The 25,091-nt window shown below is 38.4% G+C and overlaps 1 protein-coding gene across 11 annotated transcripts in view; it reads right to left on the bottom strand.

Moving 5' to 3' along the window:
• LOC132119677 (calmodulin-binding transcription activator 1-like) overlaps positions 1–25,091 on the bottom strand; it is a 304,884-nt gene that overhangs the window by 98,378 nt on the left and 181,415 nt on the right. For all 11 annotated transcript variants that reach the window (XM_059529841.1, XM_059529842.1, XM_059529843.1 and 8 more), the window contains one exon: positions 2,846–2,981. In XM_059529841.1, coding sequence (XP_059385824.1) covers positions 2,846–2,981 — 136 coding nt within the window. The remainder of the gene's footprint in view (positions 1–2,845; positions 2,982–25,091) is intronic.

Here is a 25,091-nt window from a genome sequence, read left to right as displayed (position 1 = left end):
GCAGTCTAAATTTCAAAGTGCTGGGATAAAAGGACAAATAATACAAAAGACAAAAAATTAAAGAATGAATGAATGATAAAAGGTCAAGGAGCATAGTTTGAGTATGTTTGCTTGTAAAAACATTCAAACAAATGAGTTTTATGAGCTGGTTCTCTCATCAGTGAATCTTTTTGACTGTATCTTTCATTAAAAGAACTAAAGAACCAACAGAGTAAGAGTCATTTGTTTGTATGATTCAAACAAATGACTCTTGTGAGCTGGTTCTTTAAATGTGTAAGTGAATTGTTTTCAAAGAAGCAGCTCATACAAGTAATTTGTTTGTATAATCATTCAATGAAATGACTTCTGGTTCTCTTAATCTTTTTCACTCACCATCTGTGTCAAAATCCCCAGCCTAATTAAAAACTGACAAACACCAAGGTGGTGTGGGAATTTAATTGTCATCAGAATCCACATCTCTGAGTTTACAAGAAGAAAATAATTCAAAATTAAATTTTGACCGCTGCCGACATCATACAGTAACTGTTGCACTTTTCTGTACTTGGCATGCATATTTAATGTGAATATTCACATTTCTTATCATATTTCCTTAGCTTGTGTTGTACTAAATGGTAGAACTGTTATATGTTATGCATTTCATCTGCCTGGAAATTATGTTTTAAAGGGATTGTTCTCTTGAATATTTTGACATCATTTACTTATCTTCATAATGTTTGAGCTAACATGAGGGTATTTTCACGCTGCTCTTTTCAAAACAACAAAAGCATGCAGTGACCAGACATTCAAGCTCTAAAATAGAAAAAAACACCATTAAAGTACCCCATACAACTTGTTTTGACTAATTAAAGGAATCTGTCCATTAAAGTAATTGTTGGTACAAACCTTCAAATATGAAAGTGATGAGTTACTTCCTTGTTTCTTGAATCTTTTTGACTCTTGTTGACCGATTCATTAAAAGAACCAGCCCTTAAGAGTCATTTGTTTATACAAAAAGGTGAACAATTGACTCATTGACATTCAGCTCATTTTTTTTTTAGAAGCATTATATCTTACTGGAAATTACATTTTAAATAGACTGTTCACTAAAAAAAATATCATCTAGTCATGTTTACTCACCCACACACCATTCCAGCTCCAAAATGGACAAAAGATTACCATTAAATAAGTCCATACAACTTGTTTTGAATGATTCATTAAAAGACCTAACTGATAACTTGTTTTACAATCATTCAAAAAGGGACTCATATGAACTGTAACCTTTAGTGAATCTTTTTGACTGATTTATTAATCATGAGAGTAAATTGTTTGTGCAACCATTCGAACAAATGACTCTTGTGAGCTGGTTCTATTAATGAATCATTGACTCTTGATGACTGAATCAAGAAACGTGCTGTTCTTTTCAAGACAACAAATAGTATAGTGACCAGGGGCATTCAAGCTCCAAATTGGACAAAAAAGTACCATAGAAGTCCTTTTTTTTGATTCAAACAAAGAGAATTTAAGCTCCAAAAAGAACAAAAAGTACCATAAAAGTAGTCCATACAACTTGCTCATTGCATATTAGAGACTCTTCTGAAGACATACACATTTTTTTGTGAGAAGACAAGGCCCATATTTAATCTCATTTGCCGATATTAGAACTTGGCATGCTAAGGCAAACATAACTGGTTCTTGAATATCATAATCCATTGAGACCATTTTAAAAGACTCAGAATACAATGCAGATTTGACTCAGAATATGTCAATTGAACAGATTTATGATATATATATATATATATATATATACGTGTCAGGATAAGTCTTTTATTGGCTGGTTGATGTACAGTTGGTGCACCAATCAAATGATAGCGACAGTACTAGCGATCTCATTGGTTGGTGGGGTTAAAGTTCATATACCAATGAAACGATAGTATCTATACTATTTAAGGACCTTTATTATGGCAGGTGGGTATGTTTGTGACCTGGGGTGCTTCTCTTTCTCCCTGGCATTTCCGTTTCCGTTCTGATTCCTTCCTCAGGTATGTTTGGTTGTTTGTTGGCGGTGTAACGATGTGCATGTTGGGAGTCTAATATGCGCTATTTATAGTTTCACTTAGAGTGCATCTAGTGGCGTTGGCAGTGCGGCAACTCGTATTTCGGCTGCAGGTATGTTTAGGTGCTCAGTTTGCTTACCATCTCATCTGTAATATTGTTAATAAGCAGTGACAGAACTGTAATCTTTGCATAATCCATCCTTGTAAAGGCTAAACATGCCAGCAATGTTTTATGTTAAATGTCACCTCTGTTTCTATCTGGCCTCCTAAAGCTCAGTTAGATCAGGGCACACAGGTGAACGATACAGGTAGAGCATCAGAGGAGACCGTCACGGCCCGCACTCATCCATGCGTTCGTTCTATCATGCCGCTTAATCGGCAATGTGCTGACATTTCTCTCCATTAGAGTCAGTGAGCGGGAACGCAAGGACTGGAGACATGCTTCATTACGGTTCTTCATTTAAAAGGGTCACGCCTGAGCTGATACATTAGAGTCATCCGCACTGGGATGCGCCATGGCCAGCGCTACGAGGGGGGGGGGGGGGGGGGTCATGTGCAATGGACATAGACACAAACACGTCCTTACTCTCAAAAGTTAGCATGATGAATACTCTTAAACCAACAAATGCATTTCTGAAAAATAGACACCAGTTTTCTCTTCAATGGCATGTACAGGAACCAGTTCGAAACAACCTTTGTATTTCCAATCCGTTTGATGACATTACAGGTTTGACAGTATGTGCATCTATGAGGCTTCCCGCTATGGAGAGATCATGATCGTATCACGTTACTAATAGTGAACAGCATCTCACCTCGACTCCCTGCACTTTGAGCTTCATGTGATCCTCCCGCGTGGTTTTCCCATCTTTCCTCTTCTTCCAGCAGTACCCATCTTTTCTGTACTTCACCTTCTTCCTGTTGTAGAGGATCATAGACCCATTCTGCGGCCTGAGACAGAGAGAAAGAGACACGGCTATAAGGAGGTGGATTTGTTTTAGCACAAAAAAGGCTCTGAGGAAAAAACAAATGCTTAAATGTACGTAGATGAATATAAAAATAAGGTAAGGCATACAGAAGAGTAATACAAAATTATTATTATTATTAAGGTAGACTGTAAGAATTTTCATTTTAAAAACTATCAGATTTCGAAATCTGGCTCTTAATCTGGCTTTTAAATATAAAGGCAAAATAAAATATATATATATATAAAAAAAAAAAAAAAAAAAAAATATATATATATATATATATATACATACATACATTGCAATATATAAGACCAACAGCCAAACCTCAACCTCTTAATTTAGCAGCGCAGAAAGGATTTCCCCCCAAAAAATTCATGACACCAGTAATAATAAAATACTTTTACACACCAGTGACTACAGCCTCTATTGCTCAGAGCTGATGTGAGGGAACCTACAGCTCATTATTATCACAACTGTACCGGCGATGGAGTAATACACGTTAGTTTGACAGAGTGCCTTCCAGACCACAGCAGTAGCAAGATTAATATCACATTGAGGCCCTTTACGTGGTACGTACGTCCCCATTTATACTGGAGGTCTATTGCTGGCTCTGTGTTTGTAGAAAATTCTTCTCTAGCCACTTCTTGGTTTGACACAGAAACAATAAGTCTTGGGACTATATTTAATGGGAATTGGTTTGAGGACTGTTTATAGCAGTGGTGTCCTGCAGAGTTTAGCTCCAACTTGCCTCAACACACCTGCCTTTAAGTTTCTAGTATGCCTAGTAAGAGCTTGATTAGCTAGTTTAGGTGTGTTTAATTGGGTTTGGAGCTAAACTCTTCAGGACACCAGCCCTCCAGGACCGAGTTTAGGCATCCCTGGTTTATAGGTTCTGTCATGTGCTTTGACTGGTTCTGCTCATTTTTCATCAGTGGCGACTGATGCCATGTTTCTTGGGTGTCGTTTGCCAAAACAAATGTGGAAGGCATAAGTGCCCTGCCAGCACATGCCACAGCATGTAGGCCAGCCTCAGAAACCATCAGAACAAATGTGTGGGAGAATTGCGGGTGATCTTTGGTTTGGAGATCTTTGGTTTCTTTATAAAGTAGTACAACAGGGACATGAAATCAGAATAAGTCAGAATCCAAACTGCATCTCCTGTACAAGGACCACAGCTGATGACTCTGAGGTTGATGACTCTTTTGCTGACACAGAAACATGTATTAGGTCAATTACAATTGTGCAAAAGATGGTCAGATTGGTGGTATTGATTGAGGAAACATGTCATTGCATTGAAAAATGTCTTCAAGTAAAATAAAACTAGAATATGTAAAAAAAAAAAAAGCTTTAGCAAAAAATAAGTGACGTCTGTCTTGTATATTGGGACTGAAAGAATAGATTATTATTATAATTTAGAAAGGTCTTGAACAAAATGAATGTGATTATTTTATTGTAGCTGGAGACCGGAATTGTTCTGTTGATTTTAACATTGATAGGCTTAGTGGAGAGCCATATACAATCCAGAAAAAACCTAAAGAAGTTATTACCTCATTTTGATTTAACAGATGGATGGAGAATTACATTTCCAGATGTAAAACAATATACTGAGTGCGTGCTGCTAGATTAGATAGATTTTATATGTCACAAGTTAACTGATAGTTTCATTAGACCAATTGGTTTCTCTGATCATCACAAGCCTTGATTTGCATGAGGTTTTGATGAGCTCTTTTGATGAAAATGTACTTCTGTAGAAGGCTGTTTTAACATTACTTCCTAAAAAGGGAGATTTAACTCAGCTTAAGAATCTTTATTGTCATCAAAATATCGCAAAAATGCAAACAGCTCCAACAAACTGCAATTTTTCTTCTTAATATTATTATGCATAAAGCATTATATAATTACTTATTTATTTATTGTTTGATTTCTTTAGATTTTTTTCTATAAAAAAAAAAATCCCCCACACAGTGAGTGATTATAATTCCTCTTAGCAGTGGAAATTCAAAGAAATGTGTTTCCCCATTAAAACACAGGTGAGCATTTTGTATCGAACACTTCTCAGAATGCTTAATATTTTAACAGGTCTATTTATCGTGAGTCTGTTCAAGCCATTTGCTCGGCTCCTTTTCCTCGGGACCTTTGGGTAAGCCATTTTCTTTTTTAATTGAAGGCAGTTTGTTCCAGAAAAAATATTAAGCACTTTAGCAGGGGAATGTGATGTGGGCCCGGAGCACATTTCCAAAAAGCAGCCGGAACAAGAGTTCTCTTTTGCGTCCTCTTTCCCTCTCCTTCTCTGTGTACTTAGGCGATCCAATTAATCTTATCAGAATTATACATATTTATACATGGAGAGCAGGGCAAAAGGAATGCTAACCATTCTGTTATCACACTTGGATGACAGGATGCCTCTTCTGTTTTAGCGACAGAAATAGAAAATACGGACAGGGAAGAAATGTTCTTAAAGGAATGTGGTCGGGAATACTGTCTTATTTAAAGGGTGCCATGTGTTTGATTAAACACAGGTAGTCGATATAACCATGTAGGACTTGTAACAGGCTTTAGATATCAGTATAATGAATAATAAATGGATAAATATGTGTATTAGTCGCACTTGAGTGCTGTCATGTTATAGCAGGATATTATAATGCAATCACAGAATAACTTTGCAGGCCACCCTAATTTACAGCAGTTGTACTTTTTTTACCTATAATTAGGGATGGGTATCGTTAAGGTTTTAACGGTATTACTACTCTTATCGATACTGCTTAACGGTCCATTACTTTAACGGTATTCTTATCGGTACTTTGTGTTGTGTGTATGTTTTTTTTTTTAAGAACAAGTTGAGAACTGAATTAACATTTCTTTATTATTTTAATGTAAAATTAATAAAACTATTATTTGTAGCGCAAGAAACAACCATGTTTGAACAAATAGCTGTTATACAAAAAACTAATGAATGTAAAACAAATGAAATAAACGATATTTTTATAAACAGAACTTATAAGGTTAGCAAACCAGGGGGATTTTACATTTATTTTAAATGACGTGAACAACGTTGATTCAACATAATTTTAGCATACAGAGCTACCTGACGTAGATGGGGCAACATCTACGTCGAAAACTTTGCATTTCTCTGTCTGCACATAATGCACTTTTGAAAGATGCTTTGACATATTGCTGGTGTTTTTTCGCTCTTACATGCAAAAATTTTGTTGCACTTATGACAACGAGCGTTGTCTGCATCAACTCTAGTGAAGTATAACCACACTTTGGAACGTTTTGCTCTCTCCGCCATCATCACTCTTTGTATTAAGCGGGAGTTTTCGTACTGTTATGCGTGTACCGCGCTCGTTCTTGTTGTGTGTGTGTGACTGACGGACAGCCTCTGCGGCGCGCATGACAGATCTTGCAGATCTCACAGACAAACATCTTAATAATATCGCAAATTAGAAATGTTTGCTAAGATAAAATGTGCACGATAACATTATTAATCAAATCTCTTCGCCATCGTCACTCTTTATTATTAAGCGGGAGTTTTCGTACTGTTATGCGTGTTGTGTGCGTGCGCCGCGCTCGTTGTGGTGTGTGTGTGACTGACAGACAGCCTCCGCGGCGCGCATGAGAGATCTCGCAGATCTCACAGACAAACGTCTTAATTTGATCGCACATTAGAAATATTTAGTGAGATAAAATGTGCACGATAACATTATTAAGCAAAATACATAGTACATTAATTTTTTTCCCCTCCAGTACCGAAAGCAGAACCGATAGCGTCATATCTTACTGATACTACGGTCTTTCATAATTTAGCCCCGGGGCCAGTTTAATACCGGGTTTCGGTACCCATCCCTACCTATAATACAGTATCAAAGGGTGAAACTGCACATGGGCACGGCGTCCTTGCAATGTGTTGGATTTTCCTCAGCAACGGAAACGTTCAGGAAAGTCAGAAAGTGTATTCTTGCCACAGGTTCCTAAAATATTTTTCATTCTTATTCAGTTCATTTGAAACATAAATAAAGCATCTGCACTGTGGTGGTGAGAAAGCTTTCTGAAGAACCTCGTTTACACCCGAAAAACACTCTAGTGGTTTATGCAAAAAGCCAGACATGACGCTTCAGTTATGAATAAGCCAAATTCAGAATGTTCCAACATTTCACAAGTGATCTCTTGTGAAAACAGATAATAAATGGATGACAATGTGTCTATCAGCAGTGAGTGCAAGACATAGTCCATGCAAACAAATACTGCTTGCTAAATGCTGAATACTATGCAGCATATGTTGCATATTGCCATTTTTTCTAGAAATACTGAGTGGAAAAAAAACTAAACAAAAAATAAATATATAATTCCATGATAAACCTCTTGACACATAACCAACAAGTAACTCAATATACTGTATAATATAGCTTAGATATAAATATGCATATTTTGCCTTTTCAATCCAATTTCTTTTTAATCCAAATATCTTGTATCTTGGCAACCCAATCAAATAAAAAATGTCAAAAATAAGTAGAAAAAACAAACACTAAAAATAGCACACTAGAAATTAAGGGCCACGTCAAGCACAACCATACTATATACTAGTACTTTAGCTTTATTTATTGGCCTTTTAACCTATACTTGGTAATTTTCAGAATATAATACTATCATATTAACATGAATAAACTGTGGGACACATTTATGAATAAAATATGCTCTATGTATATTCCATATTTTGCCAAATGTAGAAGGTAAAAAAAAAAAAAAAAAAATCAAATTAGTACTATTTATTTGTTTATTTTTGTTAACTCATTGTAGTATTTCTGTTTTATTTATTTGCCTTTTAACCTATATTTAGTCATCAATAAATACTGCTTACTAAATAGCCTACTGAATACTGCTTTTTTTTTTATAACCAGCAAGTAACTCAGTTTAATTTAAAAAGTGTCTTCCGGTTCTCATCTCAAAAATAAACATAGTTATTTTGTATTTAATATACAATTTCTGGAAGAATGTCTTCGCACCCCCCCCCCCCAAAAAAGTTAAAAAATAATAATAATAACACTAATAATCTTTGCTTGTCCAAAACATCATAGAATGTAAATAAAGTCTATGTCAAGCACATTGTAGGATCTATTGCATGAAATATGCTCATATGCTGCAATTTTTGGCTAATCATACTACTGTACAGAAAAATATTTTAGAGCTAGTATGAATTATACTAGTTTTGTTTTATTTATGGACCTTATAACTAAATTTGGCCATGTTTGGAATGATATAATACCACCATATGAACAAGACCAAATAAAGGTTAAAAGATCAATAACTGAAATAAAAAAGTGCAACTGCGGCATACACACAAAAGAGACTCCAGTCGAGTTTTTTTCCGAACATCACAACGCTTGACTTGACCACCAGAGCATCTGATGCCTGTTAACAGACAGAGGCTCCTGGTGTGTGTACAGTCATGCTGGCATTTAGCCACCTAAAGGAATGGTTTTCCATATGGCACAGGAGCTGATTTGTTTATCCTTGCAGGAGTCTCGCCTCTCTCTGCCTGTTTTCATATCTCCTCACCTTGCCTGTTGATTTAATAAGCGATAACAGGGGTGGCAGGCCCCCCATGTATTCTCCCACCTGCCAACCCCTCAATGTCAGCATCACACGTATCAATCAATCACCTCATTACCATGGTGACAGGACTGCGGAACACGCCGAATGCAAAAAACACATGCGCCTTTGCCATACCGCTATCGGATGGGATCTAATGTAATTGTGGGTCTGATTGAACAGAATTTGATTTCTGCTGTCTGAGGGGGTGTTGAGGGTGTTTCTGGAGACAAGATTCCATCAGTGTTCAAGCGTCTTATTGAGAAGCGTTGCTAATCGCAGTCTCTGATGGGAGTGAAGTTTGGTTGTATCCAGAACTGAACCTAGAATGCGTTTTAAAAACCAATTTGATTTCTGGATTTGAATTCAGAATGAATTGAGGAAGCAAACAGGACACATAATTGCAATTACAATTTGAATGCAAGGATGTAAAATGAAATTAGGTTTACATATTTCATTGCATTAATAAATTAACTGTTCTTCTACACTAATCCATAGGTAATTTCCCAGAATTCATTACTTGTGTCTAGTTCCAGTTAAGCTCTCTGTTTTGTGTGGCCAGTTCACTTCAAATGCCCACTTTAAAATGAGTCGATTCTTCAGTTCTCTGTAATAATGGGGTGGTGATGGTGCAGTGGATAAGACAAATGCACTTGGTGTGAGAGACCTGGGTTCGACCCGGGTTCAAATCCACTGTGAGACACCAATGTGTCCCTGAGCAAGACACTTAACCCCTAGTTGCTCCAGAGGCGTGTGACCTCTGACATATATAACAATTGTAAGTTGCTTTGGATAAAAGTGTCAGATAAATGTAAATGTAATGAGTGAAAGACAACATTCACAACCAATTTTACTTCTGTAATGTGAGAGGATCTATGCTCTTTTGATATCATTAGTGTATCCTTTACTGAATACAAAATTAAATGACCATTAACTATTGCCAAAGACTGCATTGCCTCCAACAGCAGCCTCCAACAGTGACTAAATTGCTTTTTTTTAGGTAACTAAAATCATAAGGAAAAATTATTTCAGAGGTGAAGAAATCAAATTTATGAGCAATTTCTGAGTGGAAATTAGGGAAGTTCTAAGCGGCCATGCTTTATAATTTTTTTCCTTTTTGTTTTCTCGTTATCTCGACATAACGAAAGTCGTTTTCTCGTTATAACGACTTAATTTTCTCGGACCTTCCTCGTGATCGCTATAATTTGTGCAGTCTTGTTCATTACTGACATTTAATTAATTCATAAATGTTAAATGCTTTAATCAACATGATTATTTTGTGTATTAAGTTCTTGCTAGATGCATGAGTTTCACCAACGCGTTCTGGGTCATAAAATAACTCCTTATCAAAACCAAGGTTGATGTCACTGTATTCTGTTTGCGCCTATATCTTTATTTGTGCTTCTTTTAGGCATATGATTAGGTAGTTAGTAAGTGGAAATGTTCTGTGTATCTACAGTAGGACAGGATTTATGATGCTTCAGTGCAGATGCTTAGGATGATGTAGGCTATTTGTGATGTGCTTTTTTCCTTATTATTAATCTTTATTGTTAACCATATTGATGAGAAATGTGATGTATATGTAAAATGCATAGGCTAATTTAATTCAGTTTTGTTCTTTAATGTTGTAATCGTTTTTTTTCTGCACACACACATACACTGCACATGAACGATCTTTTCAAACAGAAGCTTGTAACGCACATGATATCTGCCACAGCATATAATGACTAATAAAATTGACAAATTATATATAATTTTATTTCAAATAAATGGAAAATTAAAAGTGAGTTTAATCCAAGCAGCTCAAGATCTTAGAATAGTTCTGCATCCTTCTAAAGGCACTCCGTCTGTTTTCGTGGTGTTGCCATTTAAACATGTTAATTACAAAAACAAAACGTTTGGTGTACTGTCTCTGGAAAAATCAACAGTGATTGTTCAGCCTTTATTTATGTACAGTATTGTAGACGTTATTACCTAGGCGAAGCAAAATTTGCTGAAATATATGCTACAGTAAGAGCGCCTGCATGGTTGTCCATCAGATGCCTGTCAAAGTTGAGTTCGTTACTATAGCAACAGTAAAACTGTCATGTCGTTATAACGAGAAAACAAACTTTCGTTATGTCGAGATAACGAGAAAAATAAGTCGTTATAACGAGAAAACGACTTTAGTTATGTCGAGATAACGAGAAAATTAAGTCGTTATAACGAGAAAACAAAAAGGAAAAAAATATATAATTTATGGCCGCTTAGAACTTCCGTAGGAAATAGTTTTTTACACCATTTTTTTACGTAGTAATAAAAAGGTGTAAAATGATTTTCATTCAGAAATTTCTTGTAAATTTCACAAACAATTACGAAAACACAGCAAGAAACACATTTAATTAAATTTGAAATTAAATTGAAACTGAAAACAATATATTTTTTTAAAATGTACTCCAATAATCAAAGTTGCAAATAATTTTGAAATGTATATTTTACTCTGTTGATTACAAATTGCAATTATGAACTGCACTCAATATGACCAGGAATAAAAAATATTCTATTCAAATCGACAACCAGGGTACATTTTTACTTTCTGTAAACACTTGGAACGAAGACCAATTCATGGTACTATATCTGTAGTCTCCACTATATCCTATAGCACAGTACCGGGCATGAGTTTCATCCTTTTGTCATGCTTAGCATCACAGAACACTGATCCCATCCACACCTGGCAGGTCGGTTGGTTCAGCTCCTTCTTTGGTTGGCTAAAACAGATGGGGTCAGGACAGTAATGGGTGGAGGGCTTCGTCTACGTCTGATTTCCTCCAAACAAGAAAACTGATGTCCCAACACGGCTTATCGGAACAGCGGACCCTGAGGACAGCATGAAAGGGTATGAATAAAGGCCTGTCTGTCTTCAGCAGCCCACAAGTGGATTAGAAATTGGGTGTTTGTGTTTGTAAGTCTGACAGGGCCAGTGGGATAAGGAGGGGGTCGAGTCTGTTGCCTTATCTCCAAAAAGCAGAGAGCACCAGGCTGCCTGGGATCAATAAGGCGACCACAGGCAACAAGCGCTAACCTTAAAATGCACATCGCCCCCAGACCGAGCAACCCCAGCGAGCATTTGGTCAGGGTGAGTTTTCCAAAGGGCATGGAAAGGCCACAGCATTCATGGCTGAATAATTGCAAACAGGAGTTGCTGCATACGATGAGCTTCCTGATCGTCTCGTTTTCAGGCTTTCCTCTGGGGGTTGGAGGTTATCAATGGTGGTGGTATTTGGAGCTGTGGTGTGAACAGTAATGGAAAGATGGCGCTGAATTTTGGTCCTTGGGGAAAATCACTTTCTGCATTGTGTTAACTGGATTAGTGTGAAAAGGGTAAAGCCACGGAAGCTATTAAACCTAATTAAATCATTACTAGAAACATTACGCTGCTTATGTAGGACGTGTTTTTAAACTGTTTTCTTTGCCCTCAGGTTCCAACATATGAAAAAAACAACAACAATAACAATGTCCAACATTGATGTAAACAAGATTTGCATTTCCACAAGGAAAAAAAGAAGAAGCAAGTTCAAGTTTTTGGATTCAGTTCTGTGTAAATTAAGGCTGCATTAGAGCTGCTTTGCTGATGACAGCAGGTTTGTGCAAAATTCAGAACTGAAGAACTGGCTCACTTGCAGTTCATGAGTGTGAATGTGAATTGACCACAAAATACATGAAGGTGAATTGGAATCTTAACTGAAATGACAAGGAAGGGATGGATGGAAAGATAGAATGATGGATGGATGGATAACTATATAGAATGATGGATGGATGGATGGATAGAAAGATGGAATGATTGAAAGATGGAACAATGGATGGATGGATGGACAGAAAGATGGACATTAGATGGATAGAAAGGTAGAACCATGGATGGAAAGATAGAACGATGGATGGAAAGAATGACAGAATGATGGATGGATGAATATATATTAATATAGCAAAAACAATTGGCATTCAAATATATTGTTGGAACTGTCAATCTATAATGTGATGTAAACAAATCTAATTATCAAGCTTTAACCTACAAAAGAAATGTTCAATGAAACCAAAACGTTTGATAATCAACAGTTTATATCTATTATGCTAAAAAAAAGAAAAGATTTCTCACAAACATCTCACAGAGTTGACGCTGCCATTATTGTGCGAAACACAAGGCACCTAGACCATTTTCACAATCTCACCACACATTCCTGCACAGGACCGTCAGATACGAGAGAGAGCTAGAGAGACACATGATGTGTTTTCTTGCATTGTCTCCTGTGTGTTATCTGCTGTGGAAGGGACAGTATGCGGTGGGTTGCTACACAGGGTTAATGAAGTTATTGGAGGTGCAGGACTCCTCATGAATACATCAGCATTAGGCTGTGCACTATCTGTGTTTGTCAGGGGCCCGGGATGCTACCTTTCTATGATTCCACACACACAGGATGCTCCACCCTCCTTCCTTCTCTCCTCAGTCTCTCAGCCAACTCCACACCCACAAGGAGTCAAATTAATTTTCCCCAGGCCGCATGGGGTATAACAAAAAGGCAGCGTGGGAAGCACAGCCTCTTTGAGGAGCAGCAGATCTCCACTCTGTTATTAAATAGAGGTAGTGTCCTCACTGTGTCCTGACGGAGTTGTGTCCTTGTCCCGTACAGCGCTACTGGAACGAAGAGGGACGTGCCTTCAAAAATCAATCAAAACCAACACATGCTCCAAAGCAGCTCAATCAAATACTTCTCGGCTGAACCACTGCGGCAGGGGAAGGAGACACAATATACCGCTTGAAACAATAAGCCTTTTTTGATTATCATTTCTATCACAGTTGTGCCAACCATCCATCCATCTTCTTCCGCTTATCCGGGGCCGGGTCGCGGGGGCAGCAGTCTAAGCAGAGATCCCCAGACTTCCCTCTCCCTAGACACTTCCTCCAGCTCTTCTGGGGGGATACCGAGGCGTTCCCAGGCCAGCCGGGAGACATAGTCTCTCCAGCGTGTCCTAGGTCTTCCCCGGGGTCTCCTCCCAGTGGGACGCGCCCGGAACACCTTCCCGGGAAGGCGTCCAGGAGGCATCCGAAACAGATGCCCGAGCCACCTCAGCTGACCCCCCTCGATGTGGAGGAGCAGCGGCTCTACTCTGAGCTCCTCCCGGGTGACTGAGCTTCTCACCCTATCTCTAAGGGATCGCCCAGCCACCCTGCGGAGAAAGCTCATTTCGGCCGCCTGTATCCGTGATCTTGTCCTTTCAGTCATGACCCAAAGCTCATGACCATAGTTGTGCCAAATGGAACCAAATTATAGGAAATGGGCATTACAATACTGTACTGTATTACTGTCCTTTTGAAGAGGAAAAAAAAGTGCCATCTGTGGTTTGCCTCCCTTAGTAACTGTTGCTAACTGCGTCAAACTTGCCTACTAGTACATTTTCACTAGTACTATAAATGAGAAAAGCCATAAGATAAATAAATCTCCAATTTGTCATGGAGTGCCACATTCAAAACATGAAATTAGGAGGAAATGCCTTATAATCAGAGCAAACGTTTTAAAAAGAGAAAATAAAATGAAATAAAAATTAAATTAAATTAAATTTATCCATTTAGCAAACGCTTTTATCCAAAGCGACTTACATTGCATTCAGGCTAACAATGTGTTCCCTGGGATTCGAACCCCCAACCTTGCGCTTGTTAACGCAAAGCTCTACCACTTGAGCTACAGGAACACAAGAAACAAGAAATCGTGCTGACATCAACATTTACTGTCAAATAAACCTGGTACTGTATATTACAAATACTGCAGGCTTCTTGATGAATTGCTTTTGTTTCACTTTTGTAAGCTACTTTGTAGGTGTCTGCTAAATACATAAATGTAAACATAAATGTACTTAATTTAGCACTTAAATGTATAGTCAAATTTAGAACTATAAACTATTTTTTTAAACTAAAATAAAATAAATAAAAATTACATTCTCTTAGTGTCTTAAGAAACTAATTAAATAACCTTAATTATATTAAATAGATTAATTTGATTAAAGTATATGTGTAAAGTCGATTTTAAAGTACATATTATCAGAAAATAAACAATTGACTACAAAAGTATTAATTCTTTTTAAACACCAAATAAACACAGGTGTCACTTATAGTCTAAGCTTTTATTAAAGATCGAAGAATGAAGGGGACTACTTCAGTACATTTTGAATCAATCAATAAATTATAAACACACACACTCACACATCACATGCTTACATCATCAAATGGCGAACTCTACTATGATGTTTCTCAAGACTTGTCTATGCCAGTTGGCACCAACACCATATCTAGCTTTTTATCCGGCTCTGACCCTTTTTAAACCAAGTCTAAATAAAGTACAGTACACTCGCTGCTAGTTAGCACCCATGTCTCCCTTCGCCTTCTCTCTGTCCATTCTCATTCCTGTTTCATCTCAGTCTCACACCTCTGTAATTTTATATCCATCATTAAAAGGCTGTGGGAGAACAAGGCTCCACCAGTGGGCCCGGCTATAAAAAGCATTCCACAGACGAGTACCTCGCCTTCCATTTCCATCTCTGTTGTAAATTGCCAATTTCTGGAGGCTTGACAACATTGTTCTCCCGACAAAGAGTGAGGTGAAGACAGCAGCTTATTAACCTAGACTCAGATGTGCCCACTGTTCAGGTTAATAACCACAAAGCGAAGTGTCCATGGCTTATGGGGAGGCGATGGGAGCGCCGCTGACGATCATGTGAGAGACAGGCGGTAGAGCAGAGCTGATTGCAGTAAGATTAGATTCATCTTTTGAAATGATATGAAAGGCATTGGATTTTTTATTTTTTCATCCCTCTCATCTTGCTCTCTCTCTCTCTCCGTGGCTGCGTCTCAATATATTTGTGGTGTGACATGCAGATTGTACAGCAGCTTGAAAAGGCATTTGAAAGCTTAAAGTCAACACAAAACAGCATTCATATAGGCCATTTCACTTCCGTAATGTGACGTATTTCAGTGAAAGATATTTATCAAGAAGAATAAAATAGGGTGGGGATTTGCATTGTGAAAAATTGGCATTATGTATAAGAATTGAGCCTTATAATATCTGGAGAAATTTTTAATTTAGAGACATTTTTCAAAAATACTTTTGGGGCTGCTCTATGTTCTTTCCACTCTTCAAAATACTCTTTATATTATTTCTGTCCATCCTGGCAGACACAGAAAGTGAAAGAGAGAGGAGGGTGTGTTTTAGTCATTCTAGTGTCTCATATTGTTCCCATCAATAAATGGGAATTGATCAGCTCTCATTCAGTCATGTGGAGAAGTAATGGGAAGCACTGTTCTGTCACTGGAGCCCATTGACCCATACTGTAAAGTCTACAACACACACACACACACACACAAACACAAACACCTCATACATCATACACCAGAATCTGGGAACTGATGTTGACCCGACACGAACATTCAAGGAGAAATACTCCTTGTGTATGACAGACAAAAAAGGCAAGATAAAAAAAGAGAAAAAGGACAGAAAAAGGTTTACAGAGATCATTAGGTCATGGCAACATGTAACATGCAACAACTCAATCAAATAAAAAATCTAAATCAAATCTCTTTATTGTCACTTACCATGTACGCAAGTGTAACAATGGTGAAATTCTTAGGTACAAGATTCTGTCTCATGGCAGTACAAGCAACAAGATGTGAAATATTAACAATATACAAAAATAACAATATGCATATTTTAAATAGTATACACATTTTTTCACAATATACAATAGACAATTGTACACAATTTACAATATACACATTTCCATAATATACTCCTCATTTACATTGATGTATACTGTTAGTGTTTTACTGTGACGTTCAGTGCAGTAGTTTGTTCTAAGCTATGCAGTGCTGTCAGAGTCAGTGTGGCTGGTGTGTAGATGGAATCCAGTGTGAGCGGTAGGGGTAGGAGGATGAGTATTGTTTTGTTATCTGGAGTTCAGTAGTCTGATGGCCTGCCAGAAGAAGCTGTCTCGCATTCTGCTGGATCAGGTTCTGATGCTGCCGTATCATCTGACGTATGGTAGCAACGAGAAGAGTTCATGGCTCGGGTGGCAGGAGTCTCTGATGATCTTCTGTGCTTTCCTCACACATTTCTGGGCATAGATGTCCTGGAGGGAGGGAATCTCACCTCTGACGATGTGCTGGGCCATCTAAACTATTCTCTGCAGGGCTTGCCGGTTGAGAGCGGTGCAGTTCCCGTATCAGGTGGTGATGCAGCCAGTCAGGATGCTCTCCACAGGGCAACTGTAGAACTGTCTGAGGATTTTTGAGCTCAGACCAAATTTATTCAGTTGTCTGAGGAAGAAAAGACACTGGTGGTCCTTCCTATACTACCTACTGTGTGTGAGTAGTCCAGGTGAGGTCATTGGTGATGTGAATCCCGAGGAACTTGAAGCTGCTGACCTGCTCCACTGGAGTCTCGTCGATGGTGATGGGGGAGTGCCACGAGCTCTTTGGTCTTCTTGATGTTCAGAGAGAGGTTGTTGATGTAGCACCAGTTAGTCAGGGTGCCAACCTCTTTTCTGTAGGCTGATTCATCATCGTTGGTGATCAGGCCTTCCACCGTTGTGTCCTCTGTGAATTTGATGATGGGGCTTTGCGTGGCTACACAGACATGCGTGTACAAGGAGTACAGGAGAAGACTGAGAACACAGCCCTCTGGGGCTCCAGTGTTGAGGGTCAGCAGGGAAGTAGATGTTTCTGCCAACTCTGACCACCTGCCGTCTCCCTGTCAGGAAGTCCAGGATCCAGCTTCACTGAGAGCTGTTCAGACCCAGAGCCCAGAGTTTTACCACAAGCTTAGAGGGCACTATGGCATTAAATGCTGAGCTGTAGTCAACAAACAACATTCTCACATATGTGACTGCATACTCAGAACTGACTGGGCAAAATCAATGTGCATTTGTGAATCAGGACCATCAGATGAACAGCTGACAAGGATAAACAGGAGCTTTAGGGTGGCATGTGTCTCTAAGACAAAGCTCATCCAAACAAATCTCTTTGATCCCAAAACAAATTCCTCCGATACAACAATGATACATATTTCTCATATGCTACAGCCAGCTGTCAAGCAAAACTGGACATTACTGCTCTTTCTCCTCAGGCAAACTGACAGACATTTGCAATTTAGTACTGGAAATCTGGCATCCAAAATTTGGCGCAGCTGTCAGCGCACAAACCTTTTCCTTAAGGGTTTATCTAGATTTAAGGGTGTTTGACGTGCACTTCATGAATTGTTTAGAGAGCACTGCGGTGGAGCTATAGAAAAAGGCTGATGCAGAGAGACAACGAGAGCTACACCAATGAATGAGGTACATACAGATCCACCATTTATCAGAGACCAGCAAGATAAATATCGCTCGCAGTGGAAGAGAGAGAAAGAGAGAGAGCGAGTACTTCCTCTTTGTCCAAATTCTCATTTGGGGAGGCTCTGACTTATAAATACTGCATCAGTCAAGGGCTGGATCATCTGCTCTCGCCTCATTCCAAACCCTCACCGAAAATACCAGCAGAGACATGCATATCAATGACCGCTGCATCATCCCAGCAGTCACTCATGGTTCACATGCTTTTGACCCCCATTTCCTGGATTCATCCCCAGTCAGCAGGAGGCCACTTTCAGAGAGCATTTTCTCTCCTCAGTCCCCTTAATACTCACCTAGGCTCACAGAAACAGACTTCTGATGTCTGGGACGCGTATTCTAGCCAAGAAAGTCCTAGATTTAAAACTTTAAACAATTTATTTAAATGACGGTGCGGCATCTCGGTGAACGTACAGTATGTTTAAATATACGGAGGAAATGCTTAGAAAATGTGCGTAGATTTAATATTGTTTATTATATATATTGTTAATAGTTTTTATATTAATATCTATGCATGCAATATTATTGTTTTTAATAAATACAAATATTAAACATAAAAAATATATTTAAAAAAGTATAAATATTAACCATAAATAATTTAAAATCATATACATATATTATTTAATAACATTGGTACAAATTTCATTGTTAATATAGTATGTATACATATTAATAAACTGATTTTGATTTTAAAGACATTACGAAATAAAAACCCATGGCTTATACTCCAGGAATCTGCGTCAGACACAGCTGCTCCATTGGTGGGACTAGCTCACCTGTAACAATCTAAGATGTAACTTTCACTACCAGAACTATAACTTATCATAAATCAAGCCTGAATTTGTGTGCAGGTGGGCACCACAGGTGGGAGAGCAGTTCCGGTGTCTGAGAGCACTGTGTGGGGCCTCTCCGGTGGAGGATGTGGCCAAATCCGCTGAATGTCTCGTTGCGTTTACAGCTGTCACAGCCCCGCAGCTGGGTGAGACAAGCCCAAACACAAGAGGCTCTTTCACTGGAGGCAGTTTTAAACTTTCCCTCTCGGCTCCTCTTCTATGAAAGTGTGTGTGTGTGTGTGTGTCACAACGGGCAGATAAAGCACCTTTTTTGGTCCCGCTGTGTCAGATTTACACCCCTCGTTAAGCCAATGACACCTTCCACCCGAGTCAGCCCGTCAGAATGGCACGGCGCCCGTCTCATAGGGGGCGGCACGCTATTAAGATTACGCCTCATTAGTGAAGAGTGAGGCGGCTGTTGATGAAAGCCACAAAAAAAGTTGCGAGATGCACAGACGCTCAGCTGGCTTTGTCCAAACAAACAGTGTGTTCTGTACGACTCTCCTCTAGACGTACAAATCATTTGTTTGTGACTTTCAACCACCTGTTACCCACAATTCAAAGGCTATTTGTGTCTCTGGCAATAATAGGGAATCCCGTGGAGATAGGGGCAGGAGTGTTCTTCTGCCTTGAGAAACATAGCTACATCTCACACACCTGGTGGACACACTCACACACACACACACACACACACACACACACACACACACACACACACCTGCACCGTTCAGTATAGATGCTGTCACCGTCTAGCTCTGCTTAACTTCTATATTTGCCCTTAAGAAAAAGTTTCACGGGTGTCTGTGTGCTTGTGCGTTTCGAGGGGTGTGTGTGTGTGTGAATACTGGATGAGTGAAAATGTTTCAAATAAACTCATTAGAATGGCCAGATGACGAGCAGAATAAGAAGTGACCACAATATGTGTGTGTGCGCGTGTGTGTGTTAATGCTGTTTATGAGATGGAGAGTCAATCTGAATGACATGAGGATATAAGAACAGCATATTACTAAACTATAAACTGTACACATAATAAGAGTATGTGTAGTTTTTAAAATTGCATGGAAAAACAGTATGTCCAGGTATAGACAGGCTCTAAAAACTGCTAGGGCAGAGCATATCCACAAACTCATTGAAAATAACCAAAACAATCCAAGGTTTTTATTTAGCACAGTGGCTAAATTAACAAATTACCAGACGCCACCTGATTCAAATATTCCACCAACGTTAAATAGTAATGACTTTATGAATTTCTTCACTGATAAAATAGATAACATTAGAAATACAATAGCGAATGTAGATTCTACAGCGTCTAACACTTCAGTTTCATCCATCGCACCCAAAGATAAACTGCAGTGCTTTACAAATATAGGACAGGAAGAGCTAAATAAACTTATCACTGTATCTAAACCAACAACATGTTTATTAGATCCTGTACCCACTAAATTACTAAAAGAGCTGTTACCTGTAGCCGAAGAACCGCTTCTCAATATCATTAACTCGTCGTTATCTTTAGGTCACATCCCAAAACCATTCAAGCTGGCGGTTATCAAGCCTCTTATTAAGAAACCAAAACTAGATCCTAGTGTACTGGCAAATTATAGGCCTATTTCAAATCTTCCATTTATGTCTAAAATTTTAGAAAAAGTTGTGTCTGCTCAATTGAGCACCTTCCTGCATAAAAATGATCTGTATGAAGAATTTCAGTCAGGTTTCAGGCCCCACCATAGCACAGAAACTGCACTTGTTAAAATTACAAATGACCTGCTTCTTGCATCAGATCAAGGCTGCATCTCATTTCTAGTCTTACTTGATCTTAGTGCTGCGTTCGACACCATAGATCATGACATACTCATAGATCGATTACAAAACTATACAGGTATTCAAGGGCAGGCTCTAAGATGGTTTAGATCCTACCTGTCCGATCGCTACCATTTTGTTTACTTAAATGGGGTGTCATCTCATTTGTCATCAGTAAAGTATGGAGTGCCACAAGGATCCGTCCTAGGTCCCCTTCTATTTTCAATATACATGTTGCCCCTTGGTAATATTATTAGAAAATACGGAATTAGCTTCCACTGTTATGCTGATGATACTTAGCTATATATCTCAACAAGACCAGATGAAACTTCCCAATTATCTAAGCTAACAGAGTGTGTTAAAAATGTAAAAGATTGGATGACAAATAATTTTCTCCAATTAAATTCGGATAAGACAGAGATATTAATTATTGGACCAAAAAACACCACACAGAATCTTGTAGATTACAATCAGGGGAAGTCGTGGCCTGGTGGTTAGAGAATCGGACTCCCAATCGAAGGGTTGTGGGTTTGAGTCCCGGGCCGGCAGGAATTGTGGGTGGGGGGAGTGCATGTACAGTTCTCTCACCGCCCTCAATACCACGACTGAGGTGCCCTTGAGCAAGGCACCGAACCCCTAACTGCTCCCCGGGCGCCGCAGCATAAATGGCTGCCCACTGCTCCGGGTGTGTGCTCACAGTGTGTGTGTGTGTTCACTGCTCTGTGTGTGTGCATTTCGGATGGGTTAAATGCAGAGCACAAATTCTGAGTATGGGTCACCATACTTGGCCGAATGTCACTTCACTTCACTCATCTGCAACTAGACGGATGTACTGTTACTTCCTCTACAGTCAGAAATCTGGGTGTTATATTGGACAGCAATTTGTCTTTTGAAAATCATATTTCCAATGTTACAAAAACCGCATTCTTCCATCTTAGAAACATTGCCAAGCTACGAAACATGTTATCTGTTTCTGATGCAGAAAAGCTAGTTCATGCATTCATGACCTCTAGACTGGACTATTGTAATGCACTTCTAGGTGGTTGTCCTGCTTCGTCAATAAACAAGCTACAGGTAGTCCAAAATGCAGCAGCTAGAGTCCTTACCAGGTCAAGAAAATATGATCATATTACCCCAATTTTACAGTCTCTGCACTGGCTACCTATTAAGTTCCGTATCAGTTACAAATTATCATTACTTACCTATAAGGCCCTAAATGGATTAGCTCCTGTGTACCTAACTAGCCTTCTACCACGCTACAACCCATCACGCACCCTAAGGTCACAAAACGCTGGACTTTTGGTAGTTCCTAGGATAGCAAAATCCACTAAAGGAGGTAGAGCTTTTTCACATTTGGCTCCCAAACTCTGGAATAGCCTTCCTGATAATGTTCGGGGTTCAGACACACTCTCTCTGTTTAAATCTAGATTAAAAACGCATCTCTTTCGCCAAGCATTCGAATAATGTATCTCTTAAATTGTGAGTGTAGTTGCATCTGCATTTTTATTCTTTAGCTTGGGTTAAACTAATTTTACTTTGTTGGATCAGCAGCTATGCTAATGATGTCTCTATTTTTTTTCTATGTTTTGCCACGGGAGTTACATCCCGTGGTAACTAGGATTTACACAAGCTCCAGTCTGGATCCAGAACACCTGAGAAGAGATGATGCTGACCCTCAGAGGACCCCAGATGATGCTAACCTTGAATCAACAAACAGAACTAACAATTATTGCTACATGTGTGACTGCATCATATAATTACTATTAATTAAAAATATTGATAGTTCATCATCTAGCTGACTACGTCTTGTATTATTATTATTATTTTTATTTTTCTAAAATCCTGTCAAACGTGCACAAACTACTAGCTACTACTAAATATTGTAGAAACATAATTTTCTGTAAAGTTGCTTTGTAGCGATTTGTATTGTAAAAAGCGCTATACAAATAAACTTGAATTGAATTGAATTGAATTGAGTAGTATGAATACTGTGAACAGTGCTAGGACTGTTTCCTCGACTTCCAGTGACAAAATAAAATAAAAGGGCAAATGCTCAAAAAATAAAAAGAAAAGGCAAATGCTCAATAAAAAAGTTTAAATAAATGAAAGATAAAAAAAGGCAAAGTCTTCATAAAAAAATTAATTAATAATTAATTTTAATGTAAAAGAAAAATGCAAACCTGGGGCCTGTACCATGAAGCCGGTTTAGCTGGTTAACCAGGTAAGTTTCAGTTTAGTTTAAGCCAAATCTTTATTTTAGGAACCATGAAAGTAGCTCAATCTCAAAATGAAATTTGACCTCTGCCTTTTAGAGATGATTATTTATTATAATTATTTTATATGATATTTATCATTATTATACCCTTAATCCATTACACCTGGCAGTTTAGTTTAATAGGAATTATATTAAGCTTTTATTTTAAATTAATATAAATATATAAAGATATGCAATATAAATATTTTTTTGAATCAATAGCTTTAAACATGACTATATAAGAGCTTACATTTTTAAGTGCTTTTATATTTTCAGCTATATAAGCTAACTTCACAACTTTTACGTGCACTGATATGGCAAGATGTTTTCTTTTAAGCTGTCCTCTTTCACGGATAGTGTAAATGTGTTTCAATTCTTCATATTTTTCTATCTTTTAATTTGTGGTAGTGACCCTCTCGCTAGAAGTGAATCAGAGTTTAAAAGGATTGTGATTGGCTGTTCATTACTGATGTCACACTTTCATGTGCACATGCTTCATAAACTCAGGATCAAAGCCTGAGCTGACAGAGAAAGTTGATGATCAGCATCATGGTCCCAACAAAGTCAGATTGGGTCGGTTTGGTTTTGTCAACTCAAAACTAATTCTGTAACTCTGAGTTACAGAATCATGGTACAAGCCCCAGAGTTGCAAGCCAGAGCCAAAATTCATATTTAATGTGAGTTAACACAAGTGAAGTGCCGAATACTACTGTTTAAAAATATTTATTGCAACATAAATGAATCACATTTATTGCAACATAAATGATTCACAAATGATTAGGGGAAGTCGTGGCCTAGTGGATAGAGAGTTTGACTCCTAACCCTAGGGTTGTGGGTTTGAATCTCATGCTGGCAATATCACGACTGAGATGCCCTTGAGCAAGGCATTGAACCCCCAACTGCTCCCTGGGCGCCGCAGCATAAATGGCTGCCCACTGCTCCGTGTGTGTGTTCACTGATGTGTGTGTGCACTTTGGATGGGTTAAATGCAGAGCACATATTCTGAGTATGGGTCACCATACTTGGCTCACGTCACTTTCACATACTATTTCAAATAAATACATTTCCAACTATGGAAAAGTCTAAAATCTAGATACTCTAGTCAGTGATGAACTGACTAAGATCACTTCACTAGCTTTAATACAATCTACTCATAGTCTACTTAAATTAACTGACTCTCTCTTGCTGTTGCAGATTTCAGATTTGATTGGTTATCCTCGATATGCACTAACTCTTTGCACATTTGTCGGTGGAATATGTTTGCACTTTATGATGGAGTATTATAAAGCAGAGCAGCAGGGGTGTCATATATTATTAGGTGCTGAGTGCACACAGAACAACCCCGGGCATCTCTCCGTTCGGCTCCGGTGAGAATACCTGGGGATTTGTCTAATGCAAGTGTGCTTTTACCTGCGGATGGGATTATCTCTGCTGCCACTGCAGGTGAATGGATTCAGGGAGATCCATTATGCTTTCTGTCAGAGTCTGAGAATTTTACTGGATGGGAACGTTTGTCGCTTGTGTACAGGTCAGGAATAGTAGACTCCCTTATATGGATTTAATTTATGGGCCTTACTGTACATATGCATGCAGTATATAAAATAATTGTAAGGCTCAAACAGTTTAAAACCTGTAATATTGTGAAATATGTTTTCTATTTGAATATATTTTAAAATCTAATTTATTCCTGTGATGAAGAGCTATGTTTTCAAAATCATTACTCCAGTCATTAGTGTGAAATCATTCTAATATGCTGCTTAAGGATCATTTCTTATTAGTAGTAAAACAGTTGTGCTGTCACAGCTATTATAACAATATGAGAATGGGTAAATGATGATGACATTTTAGGGACTTTAACTTGACTTTAAGTTCGTAAAAATCTTCTGACCCTTAGAAAACAAGCAGTTTTTGCTACTGTACTTTTAAGACTCCTATAGTACTGTATATGCAAATGTGAAAGTGATTCAGTGAAGCTAAAACTCTCACAGAGAACATTTCAGGAGGAGATCCATCTTGCTCTCCATGGGATCTTATGTAATGAGTTAAGGAGAGGAGGAGAAAGGAACTTTCTGGCCAACTTTCTCTGCTGTCGTCCATTGGAGCTGGATGTGATTCAGAAACATCTCTCTCTCTCATGGGTCTCTAAACACATTTCTATTCCACCTGTGTGAGGTTTCACAGATAAAGTCACAGAAGCAGAAACCATTGTAATTAC

Source organism: Carassius carassius, chromosome 38 (genome assembly GCF_963082965.1).
Source record: "Carassius carassius chromosome 38, fCarCar2.1, whole genome shotgun sequence".
Taxonomy (NCBI): domain Eukaryota; kingdom Metazoa; phylum Chordata; class Actinopteri; order Cypriniformes; family Cyprinidae; genus Carassius; species Carassius carassius.
The sequence above is the reverse complement of the archived record's forward strand: the minus strand, read 5'-3'. Positions and strand labels throughout refer to the sequence as shown.